This window comes from Tursiops truncatus, chromosome 7 (assembly GCF_011762595.2).
Source record: "Tursiops truncatus isolate mTurTru1 chromosome 7, mTurTru1.mat.Y, whole genome shotgun sequence".
In the NCBI taxonomy this organism is placed as follows: domain Eukaryota; kingdom Metazoa; phylum Chordata; class Mammalia; order Artiodactyla; family Delphinidae; genus Tursiops; species Tursiops truncatus.
Genome location: NC_047040.1, coordinates 28,187,339 through 28,208,129, shown reverse-complemented (window position 1 = coordinate 28,208,129; position 20,791 = coordinate 28,187,339). Strand labels below are relative to the sequence as shown.

The window sequence follows — 20,791 nt, the reverse complement described above, 5'->3', positions numbered from 1 at the left end:
GACCAATTGGGATTTGTCCCAGGGATGCAAGGTTGGTTTAACATCTGAAAATCAAACAATGTAATAGTTTGACTACATTAAATTACCACATTAATAGAATAAAGGACAAAAACCATATACTGATCTCAATAGATGCATAAAAAGCATTTGACAAAATCCAACACCTCTTCATGATAAACACTCAACAAACTAGGAAAAGAAGCCTGTATTAGGTTGAGGAAATTACCTGTCTATGAAAAAGTCAGTTCATCCTGAATGGTGAAAAACTAAATGCCTTCTCCTCTAAGATCACGAACAGACTCACCACATGTATTCAACATTGTACTAGAGGTTCTAGCCAGGGTAATTAGGCAAGAAAAAGAAATTTAAAACTCCAGATTGAAAAGGAAGCTGTAAAACCATCTCTAGTCTCAGATGACAAGATCTGGTATATAGAAAAACTAAAAACATTTCGCTGACATGAAATTCATAAAAAAAAAAACTTTTATATTTTTTAACAAGACTTTGTAACTATATTCAAGTATGGTACTTATACTCTTGGAGAGTCTGAGTGGTTAACACTATGCAGTTCAGAGTTATGGAAACATTTATTAGAAATTCCATTCAATAAGCTAAAAAGATAATGTTACTGTCAGAGCATGTAATAAATTCCTCATTTTCAACATAAAGAGGTATATATGTATTTTTTAAAATTTATTTAATTTATTTTTGGCTGCGTTGGGTCTTCGTTGCTGTGCGCAGGCTTTCTCTAGTTGCGGCAAGTGGGGGCTACTCTTCGTTGCAGTGCGTGGGCTTCTCATTGCAGTAGCTTCTCTTGTTGCGGAGCACAGGCTCTAGGTGCGTGGGCTTCAGTAGCTGTAGTACGTGGGTTTAGTAGTTGTGGCTCGCGGGCTCTAGAGCGCAGGCTCAGTAGTTGTGGCGCACAGGCTTAGTTGCTCTGCAGCATGTGGGATCTTCCCGGACCAGGGCTTGAACCCATGTCCCCTGCATTGGCAGGCAGATTCTTAACCACTGTGCCACCAGGGAAGCCCTATATGTATTTTTTTTTTCTTTTGCGGTACGCGGGCCTCTCACTGTTGTGGCCTCCCCCGTTGTGGAGCACAGGCTCTGGACGCACAGGCTCAGTGGCCATGGCTCACGGGCCCAGCCGCTCTGCGGCACGTGGGATCTTCCCGGACCGGGGCACGAACCCGTGACCCCTGCATCGGCAGGTGGACTCTCAACCACTGCGCCACCAGGGAAGCCCTATATGTATTTTTATTAGTAGAAAATCAGTTTCTCTTCCCCTATCTACTAAACATATTAAATACTATGTAAGTACATATTGAAAATAGGTTTAAAGAATATCAATGAGTAGGATGCCAAATTATTAGCTGCCTTGGTATCCACATATTTCAGTCTGGCCCTATCTCCTGCAGGTACTCTGGGTCATGGCTACTCCCAAGAGAACAAAGATGACATTAGTGTGATAGGTCTGTTCCAACTCCCCTTGCACTAGATCATAAAAGACTGCATATGGACATGGGGCTTAGAGTCAACTAGAAACAAGCTATTGCCATCTGCTGCTAAAACTGAGGCCAAAGGGTAGATGAGGATGAGAACCTACATGTCTCCCTACAAAGATCATTTAAGGCACAAGGGACAGCCATGTAAGGGAGAAGGCTACTCAGACATCTTAGAGTTAGTAAAATAAAAGCTCCACGCAAGCCAGTAATATCCGCTGAGAGTGATCCAGGTGCTTGGGAACGTCTTGGTCTGAGCCTAGGTTATATTCTTTTCCTTAGAGTGGTGACAATGGCAGTGATCCTGTTGCTTTGGGTTTGCTGGCCAACGCTAGTCTTGAACTTGCCAGATCTTCCCTGGCTAACTCGTACATATTCTGAAAAACCACCTTAAATCCTGCTGGAGTCCTTGAACTTTGCTTCTTGTTTATGCTTTTGCCCTATAGTTAACCCTTCTAACTCTAGTCTTCTTGACTTTGGGCATTTTGGGCCTCCTGCTTTCTCTTTTACAGATCTTTCTGTATCTCCAAATGGCCTCTTTCTAGACCTACTCTGAAATCTCATGTAAAATACTAATGTGTTGGTCAAAACAATGAAGAAACAGAGACAGAAAAATAACAACCTTTTAAAATCTTCTTAAATCTGTCCCATTTTTTTAGCTTCCCTTTCTCCTGAGTCCCAGAAACAACAGCAGCTACATTAAAGAAAAACAAAACAAGAAAAAAAACAATAACTACTTAAGTATTTCTCAGCTATGCTCTGAACTTTCAATTTATTTATTTATTTATGGCTGTGTTGGGTCTTTGTTTCTGTGTGAGGGCTTTCTCCAGCTGTGGCAAACGGGGGCCACTCTTCATCGCGGTGCGCGGGCCTCTCACTATTGCGGCCTCTCTTGTTGCAGGGCACAGGCTCCAGACGCGCAGGCTCAGTAGTTGTGGCTCACGGGCCTAGTTGCTCCACGGCATGTGGGATCTTCCCAGACCAGGGCTCGAACCTGTGTCCCCTGCACTGGCAGGCAGATTCTCAACCACTGCGCCACCAGGGAAGCCCTGAACTTTCCATTTTGGAAGTGAAAATGAAATAAACATATCGTAGCAAGTATAAGTATTCCAATGGATTGGTTGCTCACAATAGTTATTTCAGATACTACATCTTTCAAAAACTATTTTATTAATAATTAGCATTGCAGTCCTAATAGGAAAACTATAAACCTAGAGAACAGACGTAAGAGAATTCCATAAACTGGAGTTATTTAATAATTTCCCTGAAGAAAATGCTTGAATACACTTTAGAAAGGATTGGCATGATTCCATATCACTCTTCCTGAAGTACTCAGGGCTGCTGGGCAACTGAGAGGAATCATACCATGAATAGAGTGACTGAGCAATGGCACCCAGATTACATGTTTTCTGGATCAGTACAATTTTTAAAAAGTGTCCAGTTTTTTATTTTGCCTAGTAAGGACATTAAGAACAAAACAAAACTTTTCAGCTACTATCACCAGCATTTCACAAGAAAGGAATGGGATTTTAACACCAAAAAAGTAGAAACGGTATGATTTCAGAAAAATATTTTCAACTGAATATGTGTGGTATTATTAAAAATTCACCACATTATATTTTTCTCCCTTCTGCATGACCTGGTGAAAACTCCATCCTGGATGAGTCCTCAACCCACAGAGGGAAGTTGGAATTTTTCTGTGATAAGAGAACAAGGATCTCACTATTTGCTAAAACTATTGCTTTAAAGTGAATTTCAAAACAGAAGAATTGGGAAAGTGTTTCCCAAACTTCAATCATTTGAAAACACCTTTACAAACATTTTCATAGCTGCATTCCACTTGTGTTTCAATTGAGTCATTTGTTTGCTTAAATAAATTTATTTAAAAATGAAAGTCATATATGAATACCATAAATGGAAAGCCAGTATCCCTTGCCATGAAAGCAAGATAACCCAGCTGCTGGAAGGCCCTGAGCCTACAGCTAACTGTTGAAAAGGGAGATACGCTGGTGTTAGGGGTTCAAGTCACACCAGCACCAGAATGAAACTTTGCTTGATATAACCTCAAGGACAGAAAGAGAACTAAAGAGAATAACTTTCTTATTATATAATTAACTGTCATTTAATGCTATGACCATGTACTGCCTAAAAGCATCTCTTATATCAACTAATATCATTTTGGTAGACATTCCATGGAATCAGAGGTATCCTCACATAGTAATTAAGAGCAATGGCTAACTCGGTTCAAATTCTGAGACTTTCCCACGTACCAGCTGGTGACCTTGAGCAAGTCATTTACTTCTCTGCTTAAGGTTTTTATCTATGAAATGGGGATAATAATGATACCCACTTCATTGTGAGAATCAAATGAGAAGATACAGGTAAAGCTCTTAGAATGGTAAGCAACAGATATTAAGAGCTTAAAAATGTTAATATCAATAGTTATCCCTAATATCCCACACTCTGAGAAACACCAAAGGTCTAGGCATCTGTTAGACTATATCAGGCATATAGTGATACAGTAATGTATTTCTGGAGAGAACATATAGCTAGAGAATAAATAAGAATGACAATTCCTTTACTAATTTGAATTAAAATGAATAACTTGGTACTAGTGCATCTAAGGCAACTTAATGTTCATTTGGTTTAAGTTTCCTTCCATGGCCCATTTTCTAGGTCAAGAGCAAGTTTGAATGATATATCTTTGTCTTTAAGGCAATACTACACAATGTGTTTGACACAAAAAAAATTACACCATAGAGAAAGGCTTTCAGGATCTTAACTGCAAGTCACTACTTACGTAAACAAGGCCATCTAAATATATTAGGCTTTTAATTATGAAGTTAATGTCTCCTCTTGTTAGAGTAAACAACAGAATTAACATAGGATTTAACCCTCAGAGTGGGGAGATTTAACCCTCACATGTTATGATTTAATTTATATTATGACATACAGTACAGGAGGACTTACTCATCACCAAATCATCAAATAAATAAGCTAACATCAAAAGCAGTAGTTCTAGGGGGCTCCTGAGATGGATTAGTTGGTCTTGAACAAGAAAGACATATATTAACATATCTTAAGCTGTTGCCTTTCATGTGTCTCATCCCTTTTGTCCCTGGAACTATATTTAGTACAGTGAGAACAACAGCGCTGCCAGGGCAGTCAAGTAGAAAGAGAGGGTATTAATATAGTAGATCTTGGTCAAGGTTAGGGCAAGAGATAGTGGACAAGTACATATTTAGTTTATTAAACTACAAGATAAGGTCAAATTGAAAATTTATAGTAATCTCTAGACCCTCTAATGGGTCTACTTGATGGCGGCCTCATTCAAAGGATCTGGATTTAAGAATATCTTCTCCAGTCTCTGTCCATTCACTGTAGGGAAGTTTCTTCCATCGCTACAACATGCTTCTTGGTAACATCTCTTTTTCTTCCTCTTCCTCTCCACTCAACTTTGGCTGTTTTCTTCCTCTAGTGTCTCAAGTTGAACATTTCAGCTTTTCCTTTTTTGCTGTCATGATCCCCCATTTATAACTTGCCTCCCTTTTCTCTACAGCCCTCTTCATTGCTAGGCTTCTCTTCTGATGAGACCAAGTTATCATCCTCATTTTCCTTGCTCTTTCAGGCAGGTCTCCCAACTTTACTAGTGAATTCAGCATGAAACATTATTCTTTCTTAAAAAAATGTTATCTGTCCTTTCCTACTTCTCTTCCTCCTCCCATAGAGTCAAGGACATTTTTTTGGAATATTCCTTCACTCTACTCTTATGTCTATAAGTAATAGAATGTTCCAAATTCTGGAAGTGGAATTAGGTCACATCTTCTCATCTTCCTTTGCACCTTTTCCCTAGGACTTACTTCTTTTAGAAGGCTTAGCTTGAGTACTGTACCAAAAAAGAGCAGAATGAGCTCAGATGCAAGGCAGTAAACTCCCTTCCCCTTTCTTTTTATTTATGTTTTAAAATATCTTTATTGGAGTATAACTGCTTTACAATGCTGTGTTAGTTTCTGAAGTACAACAAAGTGAATCAGCTATACGTATACATATATCTCCATATCCCCTCCCTCTCCCTTCCCCTTTCTTTACTGAGTTTGCGTCTGCTCTGGGTATCTAATCAAAAAGAGTGCCCAGGGCTGGAGCTCAATAAACCTTAACTGCTTACAGTGGCTCTAGCTTTTAGTGAGCCTTACACCCTACCTATAAATGATCTCTATGCTCTGGGGTAAATTAACTCTTTTGGATCTGTCCAATTCCTTTACAATGATCTGATGGGTCATTTATGAAAGCGTAATAGTGCCCTAGAAATGTCACGCTACCACCAAAATACATATACATTCATGGGGAGTCTGCAGGATGCTGGGCACGGTTCCAGGTGCTGGGGTTATGGGTGAACAACTCCGACAGGCCCTGTTCTCCTGGAGCAATGACTTCCTGAGAGTATTTAAAGGCCAAGGAAAATGATCACAGTCACACTGGTCAAGGAAACCAGATTAAAACCATCCTATTAAGGAAGAGGGGAGCAATTCGTTGGTGGATGGGCCACTGTTAATAAAAATTCCACCTCCCTGAACTAGGATACACATTTAAGAGTGGGCAGGAGGTTTAAAAAAAAAAAAAAATCCTAACCCAACCCAAGAGATAATGGGAATCATCTGTTCTGCTCTCATGTGCAAACCTATAATTTATGGAAAGATGGGAAAGAGAAAGTCCCTGAGGAGACCCAGCCAAGTTCTGCGGTGAAAATTCAACTGTACTCGAAGCTCAGACTGGAAGAAGTGGGGGTGGAGAGGAGCAAGAAGCCACAGGAAAAATAACACGTCCCGAGGCAGCCAGCTCCCTCTCCTTTCCCACTTCCAATGCCACTCCTGGGCCAAGCTGCCCTCCTCTCCTCCTCCTGCCACCTCCAGCCCCTCCCCATTCACGCTTATTGCTTTTTCCTCTTTATTTTTCATTCATTTTTTAAGAATCCCAAGCTGGCTGTAGTGCTCGTAATTCCTGTCACAAGGTAATGTCAACAGTGTAAATTATAGGGCATCCTAGGAAGCAGGTGGTTGAGATCAAGTGAGAATGTATGTTATTAAATTAAAATGGAGTTACCAGGAATCTTCAGATTATGGAGAAGAGACCATTTCCTTAAATACATGACTGTGTATACTATATATTTGCATATATATTTGTGCACACTTACATATATAGTAACTTACTACTAAAGAATATGCTATAAGACCTGATAGTAGCAAAGGCCATCATTAAGTGCAATGTCCCCAGCAATATCACCCTACCAAACTCTGATTTTGAATTTCTGCTCTGTATCAAGATGGCTACATATTACCTTTTTTTGCTTCTTCTATTGGGGTATCACCACATAGCTTTATAATATTGCTTTTAAAGGGTATGGTTATTAACAAGTCAACTACTGTTTTCAATGTATTTTTTAAAATGCCAGTATTAGTGCTGGGCCATTTGAAAACATCTTCATTACACTTAATAATTTGCTAAGGTACTTTGATAAAATTTCAATATATATTTTATTAGTTTCCTTATGAGTCATGTAAGGTAAATTATTATCCATGTCAGAGATGGAGAAATTGAAGCCGTCTAAACTACAAAAGATTGGTAGTAGAGGTAGAATTAGGATGTGAAATAAATGTCAAATTGTCCAGGGAGGGAATCTCCTTTGTAACATTTCAGAGTTTCTAATGTCAGTTAAGGTGTTCTTCCTATTCACGGATAGCTAGAACTGCTAGTCAGAATAAAAGGCACAGAGAAAGGAAGCACCTGTGGTCACAGGGTGCATGCTAAAGCCTCATTAGTGTTGTAAATCAGCTGCATCTTGTCAATACTACGGTGAGGGACTTTCAAGAGCAGCATTCACGGAGCATTCACTATATGTCAGGCATTCTTCCAAGTACTTTATGTATTTGTAACTCGCTTAACTTCACCATCTTGTGAGGTAGGTACTTTAATCATCCCCATTTTACAGGTAAGGAAACTGAGGCATAACAGTTTAAGGTGACTTGCTCAAGATCACACAGCTGGAAGGAGTGCAGCTAAGATGCAAACCCAGGCTGTCTGGCTCCAGACTCCATACCCTCAAGGACTGTGCTAAACTGCCTTTCAGACGGCATGCTGGAGCCACACGACAGACCATGAATATTTAAAGGTTTACTGGGAAGTCAGGTGTTTGAACTCAGGACCACATAGTACTAAAGAGAAAAACAAAAGATAAATGTTGGTGGGGACTTCAGTTCACAAATGCTCACTATGCAACAACAGAGCTTGTAGCAATGCACAGCCCCTCTCGAGTTCATTCTCATTCCTGTCTTCCTCTTCTAATAGCTGATTCATTCATTCACCCACGTTTATTGGGCACTTCCTCTTGCCCAGGCACTGTTCTTAGTAGCAGGACGGATAAGATAAAGACTTGCATTCAAGGTTGACTCTTTCACTTATGGATTGTTTTAAAAAGCTCTTGTGAACAGGCCTAAGAACCAAGCAACTCAGGTGACATTTTATTTTGGGAATGCAAAGCAGTCTTGGCAAGAATCATCAAAGCACCTTTTCTGCTCCCAGCCTGGGAACTGAGGACACCCCACTGGGCCAGCCCCTCTGGATCCTGGCTGTGAGGGATTGGTCCTTCCTCCTAAATGCATCTCTCCTCCCAGTTCAGAGGACTCTTTCAGCACACTGCCCACCAGCACGTGTATCTCATCTTACGTGCATTTTAAATTCACTGCATCACAGCACCTAGCAGTTAACAAATACATGAAAGCTTGTAAAATATAGTCAAGGAGTACTTTCCCGAGAAGCTTATGATCATTTAAGAGTATTCATTATTATTGTGGTAAATATATGTAGCATAAAATTTACCATTCTAACATTTTTAGGTATATCTCATCACTTTTGATCAGTTATACTTCATGGATTACTTTTCTAAACACTATGAATACTACAGCTTAACCATTTCATGGGTGATAAAATCACCATTCAGACAATGAGCTGGTGTGCTGGCCACAGCAGTGTCTCAAAGACCAGCTTCTCTCCCGTACTGGGAGGACTTCAGTCCTTGTGGTGCCCCTTCCCTCCCCACCCTCGATGGACTCAGATGCTAGCTCCGAGGTCTGAAGTTTCTTTGCCTCCCTCATCCTAAGCAGCTGAATCAACTTCTCTCTCCACCCCTTTCATTATCCCATTCCATCCACCCCATTGCCATCAGCGGGGTGGAGACTCAGCTTATAAGTGTGCAGAAGAAAACCCCAGAAGCAAGAAACTAGAATAACTTGCTCCTGCTAACAAAACAAACCAGAAAACACAGTAGGGGCCAAGACCTCAGAGTCGCTGAGTTCCAAATCCTTCCTTATCCCAAGGAGACAGACTGCCTGCCTCTCTATTCTAAGCTCAGGCAATGTGGCTTAAGCAAACGCATAGGAGGAATTCAAGCCTCAAGATCCATTTTCAGCTTCCCCCAGATCCTCATGTGCCTTTTTATCCTTACTCCATCTTGCCCAGCCAAATGTGAAAGCCTGTGTAAAGACCATTACATGTCTCACTTTGAAAGGACTTTAATGCCCTTATGAACTAACTCCTGGCTAAAATCTTTGGTCCCATGGAGACAGAGAAAGCAGCAGCCAGCTGGAAAACAAAAAAAGAGTTGTTATCTCTACATTAAATTAAACTCAGATCTGCTTAATATCTTGGCCAACTTATGCCACAACTATGTTGGCCCTTTCTGCCACCCCAAAGTCTTCTGTGGCCAAAATGTACCATTGTGCTGCTGTCTGACACTGCGCCAGCAGGCCTGCGCCAAAGCCAAGTAACACCCTTCCTTCTTCGGGTTTTGGGATAGCAGGGGAGGGCTGCTAATTCCTTTTGTGACCACTGACTGAGAGCTGAGTGGCCAACAATTTGGTAAATTATATACACACCTAAAATGTCAGCTGCATCAGAGATTTTTGCTCTCTGTCTTTCCAGTAGCTGGGGGGAACCTTTAGGCTAAAGGCAATTCTAGAAGAGTTGGGTTTCCTAACCACATTCTGTGGGAGGGATGCTAGCAGAACTCCAAGCATGCAGGATCCCGAGCAGCAAAGAATCATCTTTGATAAGTGTATATGCCAATGATTCAAACCAATGGAAAGGGATGGGAATTAAAATTAGTCACAGTTATGAAAACACACACATACACACATACACACACACACACACACACAAGAGGAGAGAGAGAAGCTCTACCACAAAAGTCCTTTTTGGAATCAGACTAGCTGTAAATACAAAAACACACGTGGACACGGGTCAGCCATAGCTACGAATGTAGAATCTGTTAACTCCAAACTTTTGAAACACAAAAAGTGAATTCATAGCGTCACAAATCCATATGTATTTAGCCTGCATTCCTTTTTGGACTATAAGTTAATATATTCAGTGGGTTATCCAGTTCTTTATTCTAGAAATTTGCTGTTTTTGACAACTACAGGTCAATGGGTTGGATAGAATTGGAAATTCCGTTTCGACCACCATGCCAGTGTTCAAAACGGATCTGTAAAAATTTTAGGGACTAGGGGCTTCCCTGGTGGCGCAGTGGTTGAGAGTCCGCCTGCCGATGCAGGGGACACGGGTTCGTGCCCCGGTCCGGGAAGATCCCACATGCCGCCGAGTGGCTGGGCCCGTGAGCCATGGCCGCTGAGCCTGTGCGTCTGGAGCCTGTGCTCCGCAACGGGAGAGGCCACAGCAGCGAGAGGCCCGCGTACAGCAAAAAAAAAAAAAAAAAAAAAATTTTAGGGGCTATGGCCTGTGTAGGGGAACTGGGTGGGGGGCTGGGCCTGACTGCTATGATCACACTGGCTACACCAAGTGTCCTGGGCTCTGGGATTCGTGCCATGTGTTGGCTCTCTGGCCAGCGATGGGTGCATGGGAACCCTGTTCTGGTCCCCTCTTTGCCGTAGTATTCCCTCCCTCCACCCAGTGAAAGACTTGGTGGGGCTTTAGCAATGGTAGGGCTGGGCCTTGCTGCCAGGTGGATCTTGCTACCAGTTTGCCTCTAGAAATAGAGAACGTCAGTGCTGGAAGCAGACGGTACAGTGTAGCAGCTCGGAGTGCATGCTACACTCCGAGCATGCCCACTGGCATGCCCACTGGCAAAGGGAGTGCATGCCCACTGGCAAAGGGAATACCTACAGTTACAGCGGTAATCAGCAGGTAGTAGTTGTTATTTATGTTTTGATAAGTCTGAAAAATTTCATACAAAATTGAAAAAGCAAAAGAGTACGTGCTAGAACAGGAGAGCCTGGGTCCTGGCTCCTCCACTTTAGCTAGATGACTTTGGGCAAGTTCATTCCACTGGCAAAAGGTGGATGATAATTGTCCCGTCTTTTAGGGCTGTTGTGAGGATTAAATGAGATAATCCACGTAGATTTCAAACAAGATCTGGCCTAAAGTAAGCACTCAATAATACAAGTAACTAACATTTCTTGAGCCTATAATAAAAAGTAGCCATTGTTAATCTAATTATTAGTACAACCTTCTCATCTTACAGACAAGATTTTAAGTGCCAGAGATAGGATGTGACTTGGTAAGGGATAGACTGCTATTGTTACCTTGGGTAGTAGGTTTCCTGAATGTTCCTTTCTCTTTCTCCTTGACTAAATGCTATGACATGAGAGTGGAGTGAGCAGGCCCCTGGCCTTCAGTGAGACTGTGCCTTAACCACTCCGGGGGTGAAGCCCGCAGGCTGAGAATCCTGGCCCTTTCTAGCCCCTTCTACCTGCCTGTAGGATGATGAGTCCCTACTCCCAGCAGGCAGTAGGCAGAGAAAGGAGAAAAAGGTGAAACTCCAATCAGCAGTTTTATTACCCACCATTGCCTAGACTTTCTCTGCACCCTCGACCTCTCCTCCAGCCAAGAATCCATTCACAGTATCCTTCCCTGGATTTCCTTTTCTCATCAGGTCTACACCTTCCATTATTAATGCCCCAACTTTTTTTTTTTTTTAATATTTATTTATTTATTTGGTTGCGCTGGGTCTTAGTTGCGGCAGGTGGGCTCCTTAGTTGCGGCTCACCAGCTCCTCAGTTGCAGCATATGAACACTTAGTTGCTGCATGCATGAGGGATCAAGTTCCCTGATCAGGGATCGAACCCGGGCCCCCTGCATTGGGAGCATGGAGTCTTAACCACTGCACCACCAGGGAAGCCCTGCTCTATCCTTTTATTGTCTGAGCTGCAGTGGGATCTCTGCTGTTAGCACCGAGAAAACCAACCCACCGTTCACCAGATAACCTGAGTGACGCTGCCCATCTTAGTAACAAACTCACTAAATGGCATATTCTCTTCCGCATGTTTTTATTGGCCAACTTTTGTGTGCTGGGCATTGTTTCGAACTGCCACTGGAGTGTAAGGTATTACAAAGACAATTTGTGTTTAAGGAATATAGGAAATCAGTAATATTTGACTTGTTTTTGTAAGCTGTCTTTTAGGTTGTATTTGTGAAAACGTTTCAAAGTTCTATTTAATGACAAGTTGAAATACCAGCTGACCTTTGGCAAATGGAAATCTTGCATTTGTCACTTAGAACTGAAGGGGCTAAGATCTGGCTCTCCTCCCAGGTTCCTGGCTGTGCCCAGAGCTTGGCTGCTTTATGCAAACTGGCTGGGAAACCCCAGAAAGTAGATACAGGTAGAGTGGCTTCCACAACTTAATCGCTTCTCAAGGATTCTATAATCATGGAACCAGAGTCCTAGAGCTAGAAAGGGCTTTAAAAATTGCTTAATTCAACCTTTTCACATCACAAATGAGGAAACTCAGGACCCAAGAAGTGAGGTGATAAAGGCAGTTTTTATCCAAATGCACTTGTGATTCTCCTCTTGGGAACAGAGGAGCCAAAGCCAGAGAAGAAAGTGGTCCAAAGTTGGATATACCGTATGAAATTGTCATTTAAAGATGCCATATAGGCTTCCCTGGTGGCTCAGTGGTTAAGAATCCACCTGCCAATGCAGGGGACATGGGTTCGAGCTCTGGTCCGGGAAGATCCCACATGCTGTGGAGCAACTAAGCCTGTGCGCCACAACTACGGAGCCTGAGCTCTAGAGCCACGAGCCACAACTACTGAGCCGTGTACTGTAACTACTGAAGCCCCTGGCACTTAGAGCCGGTGCTCCGCAACAAGAGAAGCCACCGCAATGAGAAACCCGCGCACCAAAAAGAAGAGTAGCCCCTGCTCGCTGCAAATAGAGAAAGCCTGTGCACGGCAACAAAGACCCAACGTAGCCAAAAATAAAATAAATTAAAAAAATAAAGATGCCATATAGCTTTAACCACACGGGTTAACAGGGTTGAGAATAATCCCTATGAGGGTTAAGTTAAAAATGCATTGTTGTTTTTTTTAAAAAAAAAGAAACTTGGCTTTTATAAGCTGTGAGAAGTGATAGGGATGGAAATATTTTCAGAGGTAAGCTGTGTTTCCACTCCTGACGAAGACTTAATGGAACACATGGATTCAGGGAGACGCGTGGGATTTTAACACAATTCAACATCAGCTAATTCTAAGAGTAAAGGCCCTTCAGTCCAGCTCCCTTCCACCTCAACATTAAAGGAAGCTAGAAAGCCAATTACACTCGCAGCAGGGCCTCTCCCCAACTGCAAGGGAAGAATGTACTGCAAATCTGTGTGTGCTTTACAAGCTAGTAAAATTATAATTGCAGGTGGGAAGGAACATGGGTTCTCTTTGTTTCTGCCAACATTTCAGTCTGGGAAGCTCCTCCCTTTTATAGTTGCAGAAATAGCGTGGACTTAGTAGTTTTTTTAGCACACAAAATAGGTATTCTATGGTTCTATAAAACTTACAGAATGCTTTTTGTTAAAACTGAAAAGACATCTGTGCGCAGCCCACCAAAAGGGCATGCATTCTTCAGAGACAGGTGCCGAATGTGCCTACCTTTACTTGGAAGCCAAAACCCACCTTCTGGTTCAAGCTCTGAAGGTCTCTCAGCAAGACTAACAAAGGTGGCGAGGCTGGGAGGGTAATACCTGACTTGTTCTAGCAGAGCCCTAGGGAGATCTTGTTGCCGGGGGAGAAGGTGTGGGGCAGGGGGCTCTCGAGGTGCAATTCCCCTGTGGGGTCACTGGGGACGTCTGGTCTAGGAGCACCCTGGAGGCAGGAGGAAGCTTTCCCTGTCAAGGTGCTGTTCCGTATGGTGACTGTGCAACTGTTGCTGCAGCAGGATCCTGTGGTCTAGACACCCTTGCAGAATCTGAGAGGCAGAACTGGGGTGTAGCCAGCATTACTTCTGTGGTGATAACTGCAGTCTAGTGTCCACAGATGCAGAGTCTTGGTGCCACTGAAGAAAGCTACAGGGAGCCATTTATAAAAGTCCACATCTCCTAGCAACACTATACCAGTACTTGTACCACTGGTACAGCTCCTATCTCCTAAGCCTTACGTGTTAAGCAGAGTTCTAAGTGTCATACATGCTAACTCTTCTAAGCCTCATAAACACATTTTGGGGCAGGTACTATTATTATCCCCACTTCAGAAATGAAGTGCTTCTCGAGGCACCAAGTGAAGTGACTTGCCCAAGATCACCTAGTGAGTCTAGGGTGAGCATCTGAATGTGGGCAGCCAGTCTCCAAGGCTTCAGTGCATAACCACTGCACCGTTCAGCCCCTCTGCAATGCCCAAGGTCGGGTGTCATCACCCCTTTGGAGACCTTTGCTCCAGGCAGAAATTTCATCCCATGTTGGCCTCACACTGGCCTGCTGGTCTCCTAAAAGCTCCTGACAGCCATCTTAGTTTTGATTTCTATTTAATTTTCCACCTCACAAAGCAGTGACAGGGAGGGAGAATCTGGTGATACCTTTTGAATATGATTTATTAACCAATAGCTTGAGGAAATGTAGGGCTTCCTTGCTGCCACCTGACCTTTGTCTTCAGCCTTCCGAATGTTTGCATTACTGCCCTGACCTTGCAAAGTGACCTGGAATAGCTTGCCTGTTTCCTTGTGTGTGTCCACTTTCAGAGCCCAGCTGTCAGCCTGTGCAAGTCTGTCAGTTAGCATCTCAAGGGTTCGGAATGGGGTCTGCAGCCTTTTGAGGAACACAATCTAACACTAACCTCCAAATTCCTTCCCGTAATTGAGCATTCATTAGTTTGACGGAACAAAAGCAGGCATTCTCTTTTATAAAGCAGAGGTCAAAACCAGTAGCTGTGTTTTGTTTGGCCTGCAGAGTGTTTAAATATTGAGAAATTTCACATAAAAATACGAATTTCCGGCTTCTCTTGGAAAAGGGGAAGGGATGACAGCTCTGGGGCTCTGAGTACCAGCTGTCCCCTTCAGAGGCGGATGCTCTCTCCGGCTTCTCATCATGGCCTGAAGTCTCACCTCAGGCCTGCTTCGGGCACGGGCGCCACTTTCCTGGCCTCTGCAGGAATCAGAGTCAACAAAACCCTGTTCTGAAGCCATATTTCCCTCCTCTAAAATGTGAACTGGCTTGGTTAGGCTGGTGTACCAGGACAGAACTTGGAGAGCTGGTGTTCCCAGAGGGCAGGTGCTGTGCCTTTTCTCTCCTGTCCCTGCACTTGGCATGGTAAGTGTCTGGTACATAACAGACATTGATCACTTTCTCCTTATGGATGAATAAGTGAGTGACTAGCTCCCTGGAACAGAGTGAGCTTCTGAGTGACAGAAACCAGCTCCCCAGCTACGGAAGTCCAGGCTTATTAATGCTTCAATAGCTTTTTGAATGACCGAGGCACCCTACACCTTTTCTTTATTTATTGTGCTATAAAGATCTTTCCTGCTGTCACAAATGAGACTGAATCTTGTTTAAAATTCCAGAAGCAAGTATGTTGATGGTTTACTAGAAGTTAGCCAGAAATTAAAATAAAAAACAAAGAACAATGTGAAAAGCTGCCCCCGTCAACCTTAAAATTTTTCCTCAGAAAGATGGGGGTGATAATTATTGAAAAGCAGCAAGTTCCAAATGTAGATGGAATTGCAGGCCACTAACACATGCAGCCAACAGTTCTCGCTAAGATACACGAGCTAATGCAGTCCTGTGAGGCTGCCATGCTTCCTGGCTCCATCTCTAGAGCATCAGGCGAATGAACTTTGTCTCTCTCTTTTTTTAATTTTATTGAAGTATAGTTGATTTACAATGTTGTGTTAATTTCTGCTGTACAGCAAAGTGACTCAGTTATACATATATATATATATTCTTTTTCATATTCGTTTCCATTATGGTTTATCAAAGGATATTGAATATAGTTCCCTGTGCTCTACAGTAGGACCTTGCTGTTTACCCATTCTTTATGTAATAGCTTGTGTCTGCTAATCCCAAACACCCGATCCTTCCCACCCCTCCCCACTCCCGCTTGGCAACCACAAGTCTGTTCTCTATGTCTGTGAGCCTGTTTCTGTTTTGTAGCTATGTTCACTGGTGTCCTATTTTAGGTTCCACATGTCTTGACTATGGTAAATAGTGCTGTTATGAACATAGGGGTGCATGTATCTTTTCAAATTTTAGTTTTGTCTGGATATATGCTCAGGAGTGGGATTGCTGGATCATATGGTGATTCTATTTTTAGTTTTCTGAGGAACCTCCACACTGTTTTCCATAGTAGCTGCACCAATTTTCATTCCCGCCAACAGTGTAGGAGGCTTCTCTTTTCTCCACACTCCCTCCAGCATTTGTTATCTGTAGACTTTTTAATGATGGCCAAGCGAATGAATTTTGAAAGTGCTAGAAACCTCATCAGCCCTCGACACCTGACTAGACAGAGCCTTCTTATAATCCCTCTGGCCCCTTGTAGACCAACCACAAATGTGAGAATGGCTGGCATGAGACATCAAGGGGTAAAATCCCACCGGATATCACTAGGTTGCAGCAGAATTATAGGTAGCCTCTACTAATTCTTGGCACCCAGGCAGAATACAGGGGTTTGACCATAGCCATCAAGAAATACTAGTCCTTTTCTGAGAAAATGAGCCCTCTCAGATTCAGGGCCGGCATGGCTCCGGGCATGTAGTATGTGCTAAATAAATATTTGCTGAATGAATAAATGAATAGAGAGAACACCTAGGCAGTTCTCTTGATAGAGAACTGGGCTCATGCTTCAGATGTGCAGGTGGGATGGAAAGATTCTAAACTCTACACTCTTTGCTGCTTTAGGCACATCACAGACTCTTTCATTTCTGAGGAAAGTGATGTGATACCATCATACTTATACCATGAATGTTTTGAGACAAGCTATCAAAATCTTGAAGCATGCAGACAGAACTGTCAAAATCAGTAATGAAAATTACTCTTCAGAAATGTCCAAGTCAGCAATGAGAGTTTTCTCCTGCTTGCCTCCATTCCAGAAACACCGTGGGTTAAGGTCACTGAGGGGTCTGAAGCTACCAAGGCCTGGAAGTCCTCATCCCATTGCCCTCTGCCTAGCTCATGCCTATAGAGCCTCACCTCTTAATCTAGAATCACAGCCAGTCGGAAGCCTTCCCTGACAGCCAGGTTACTGGGCGTTCCAGTTACTATTGCTATAAAACAAATTACCCCCAAACCTAGTGGTGTAAAACAGTCAATATGTTCAGATTCTGTAGGTCAGGATTTCAGACAGGACACAGTAGAGACGGCTTGTCTCTCCTCCATGGTATCTGCAGTCTCATCGTAGCCTCTGCTGGAAAGACTTGAAGTCTAGGTGGGGAGTCATTTGGCGGTATCTTTACTCACATGTCTGGCGGTTGATGATGGCTGTCATCTGGAATGACTACATGTGGCCTCTCTCTGTGGGGTCTCTGCACGGGCTAGTATGGGCTTCCTTAAAACATGGTAGCTGGTTTACAAGAGTGAGCATTCCCAAAGAGTGGCAGGTTGAAGCTGTATCACTTTTTATGACCTAGCCTTAGAAGTCACATAGCATCACTTCCATGGTCACAGGCCCAACCAAATTCAGAAAAAAAAGATGCTACTTCTCAATAGGAAGAATGTCAAAGTCTCAGCATAAGAAGGGAATGTGGGATGGGAGATACTGTTGTGGATATCTTTGTGAAATATCATCTTCCACACTGGGTTGGATGTGTTTCCTGAGTACCCTGAGTTCAACTCCCCCTGACTTAAAAAAAAAAAAATGCTTGTGTGCCTCCCTCCCTAGACTGTGAGCTCAGGGAGGGAAGGGACTGTGACTTACTCACCTTTGCCTCCTCTGTTGCACAGTGCCTGGCACAGTCAACACGCATTTACTGAATTGAACCAAATAGAAAGGAAGAATCAGAAGGACTCCTGGGGCCCCTTTCATGCTGGCTGTTGGTGGCATGAGGGAAGTTTGACCAGGGCAATAAAAGAAATGTGAGAGAAAAGTACCTAAACACCTTTCTGGGGCCCAAGGCTATTCCCTGTGACTGTATCATGTATGATAAGGGGGTTTTTGCTTCCTTATGTTTCTCACACTGTATATAGGAAATAACTACAAGAATTGTAACTGACTTCATGTATTTCTCCTCTTGAGCTTTTCGGAAATATTTTTTTCCCCTTTATATCTCTGTGCCATAAAAATGGCAAGTATGAGATGCCATTACCCAAGAGGCTGCCTTTTTTTTATACACATACACTCAGGGTACAGCAGAAAGAACATTGGATAAGGAGTCAGAAAACCTCGGCTTCAGTCTTGGTTCAGTCACTGAGCAGAAGCTGTGTAGCTTTGGTACGCCAGCTAATTTTTCTAAATCTGTTTTCTTGCCTATAAAATGGGTATTAAAAAGGTAGTAACACAGTATACAAAAACAACATGCTATTACAAAACATGGTGGTTTTAAAATATGTTCACACATTCTTTGACATGCCTCCTTTCAGAAAGTAGAGTCTAATTCGCCCCAGAAACATGGGCCTGACTTAGTGATTATTTCAAGTGAACAGAACGTGGAAGTGATGCTGACTTCCAAGGAGAGGTCACGTGGCTTTGATTCTCCCAGGTCACTCACAAGCCAGCCAGCATCTCATGAGGACACTCATTAAGCAGCTCGTGGAAAGGCCCATGTGGGGAGAAGCAGAGGCCTCCCACCAGCAATCAGCACCAACTTGCCAGCTGGGGGAGTAACCCACCTTGGAAGCAGATGCTCTAGCCAGTCAAGGCTTCTTCAGATGATGCAGTCCTGACCAACCAACATCAGGACTGCAGCCTCCTGACAGATTCTGTACCCACACTGCCCAACTAAACTGCTCCTGAATTCCCTGACCCACAGAAATCATGGGAGGCAGTAAATGTCTACTTTCGTTTTAGGTTACTAAGTTGTGGGGTAATTTGTTACGCAGCACTAGATAACTAATACACAGAACCATGCCCCACTAACCAACCAAAGGTATGGTAGGCATTTGTTTCTCTGATCACATGATGGGTTAGTTTTGAGTCACCAGGAGGGGGCAAGAAAGGGTTTGGATCAAAAGATATTTATGTGTGAGGTGGCAGGCTGAGGGGTCAGGCAGGGGGAAGAGTGCAATTCCACCTTTAGTAAGAGTGACACTAACCTTACTTTCTATCTTTAAGTAAACTGTCTTTGAAACCAGGCCCTCACCTAGTCAGTATTACAATGCTTTTTAATACGTGGGAAACAAGAACAACACAAACTCCAAATCAACAACAAAACCCAGATGGCTGGAAGCCAAAGTAGACGTGGGGGCCAGGAAAGTGGACTCCGGGAAAATGATCTCAGTGCTGACTGAGCACCATCCAGGGGTATAGCTGCATCTTCATCTACTAGCAGGCTGTTTATACTCAAGGGGCTCACGGTTGGCTTCTGGACTCCTTATCTCTGAGCTCGTTCTCACCTGGACCACAGGCCTCTCCATCCAACACTCAGCACCCAAGGTCATCTTTCTGACCTCGTTTCCCAACAGGAGCAAGAACTGTGCCCTTGGCTAGCCACGTTTCCTGCCGCAGCCCCCGTCGGCCTTCCCCAGTCCTTCACCGCATCTGTGGGCTGAGTGTGTGGCTGTAGTCAGGGGTGGGGCCTGGATCTGCAGGCAGGCAAAGTTTTCTCTGGGCAAAGGCTAACCAGCTGGCACAAGGAACAATCTGTGCTACCACCTTGTTAATTATCTGTATGAACCCACTCGGCCAATCGGCCCCATCACCAAAACGCCAGCAGTCATGAGCGGCAGGCCTCCGAGGACTGAATGCCTCAGGGAAGGAGTCAGAAGACCCAGGCTCCAGTCCTGGTACTTGTCACTTCTCCCTCTCCCCTTCCCCCGGGATCTGAAACACCGTGAGGCAGGAACTGTTCCCACCTGCTCTCCTGACAACGGTGACTTTCCATTTGCCCTGCTGCCAACCTGCCAGTCCTTCAAAGAGCAACTTTCGGTCCCTTCACTTCACCCTGAAACACCCACATTCACTGTTTAAAACCCCCCTTATTTAAAAGGAATGATTTGTTCCCCGAATGACTTACGGTCCTCTTTCCTAACTCATTCACTGGCTGCACCGACCCTGATGAAAGCTGCTAACAGAGATTTAGTGATGTTTTAATGGAGGCCTCATTCTGGTCTCATCCCAGATTATGCTCAGGGGCTTCTGAAGGCTGTGACGGCTGCAGGGGACACAGGCTCTGGCCATGGAGCAACACAGACGAGCTGTCACGCTTTGTTTTTCTGCTGGTTAAATCCAAATGCTCCTAATTAGTTAAACTGACCGCTAAGGCCGGGGTGGACAATGGCGTGGGGATCAGGGGTGCTGAGAGGCTATGAATACAAGTTCCTCGGGCTCCTGAGGCCTGGGGACCAGTGACTTGGTTGTGGGCACTGAGGCACTGTGTCCCTGGGGGCTGCAGATTCAAAGACGTCAGCCCTCGTGTGAATAAAGGTCATCACCTGTTACTTCTTCGGTGAAAGGGTAGCTGTGCTGGGTGCCCACTTAGGCTCAGCCTTTGTCTGCTGACTCTGTGAATAGCACCCACAGAGAATAACATTCTCTGATTCTGTGTTTGCTTGGTGGGGCAGAGCCACAGAAAATAACTCGTGAACTTCCTCGAAGAAGTATTCAGCCAAGTATGTTTTTAAAAAGTGGCCTCGAAATGCCTTGAACGTCACCTTTTGGTGGTTGTACTCACTAGCTAGAACACACTAGAAAATCTTCATGGTAGGGCCACCAATTTGCATTGTTTCTTCAGGAGCCAATTCTGACAAATGTTTAGGTCACAAGGATGACAATTCCTGAACTCCATGGGTGTGGGGGACTAGAGAAAAAGCTAACTGAAAAGCCAGCTAGCAGTTCAAGAAGGTTTAATGTTCAGAAAGTTTGCAACATTGAAC

At 43.7% G+C, this 20,791-nt stretch overlaps 1 protein-coding gene across 10 annotated transcripts in view; it reads right to left on the bottom strand.

Moving 5' to 3' along the window:
- PLEKHM3 (pleckstrin homology domain containing M3) overlaps window positions 1-20,791 on the bottom strand; it is a 217,240-nt gene that overhangs the window by 88,900 nt on the left and 107,549 nt on the right. The window contains exon 7 of one of the 10 annotated variants that reach the window (XM_073807342.1): window positions 1,012-5,388. The exons of the other annotated variants lie outside the window; for them this stretch is intronic. Within the exon in view, the coding sequence (XP_073663443.1) occupies window positions 5,377-5,388 (12 nt within the window). The 3' untranslated portion in view covers window positions 1,012-5,376. Of the gene's footprint in view, window positions 1-1,011; window positions 5,389-20,791 lie in introns of those variants that run through there. 10 annotated transcript variants of the gene reach the window in all.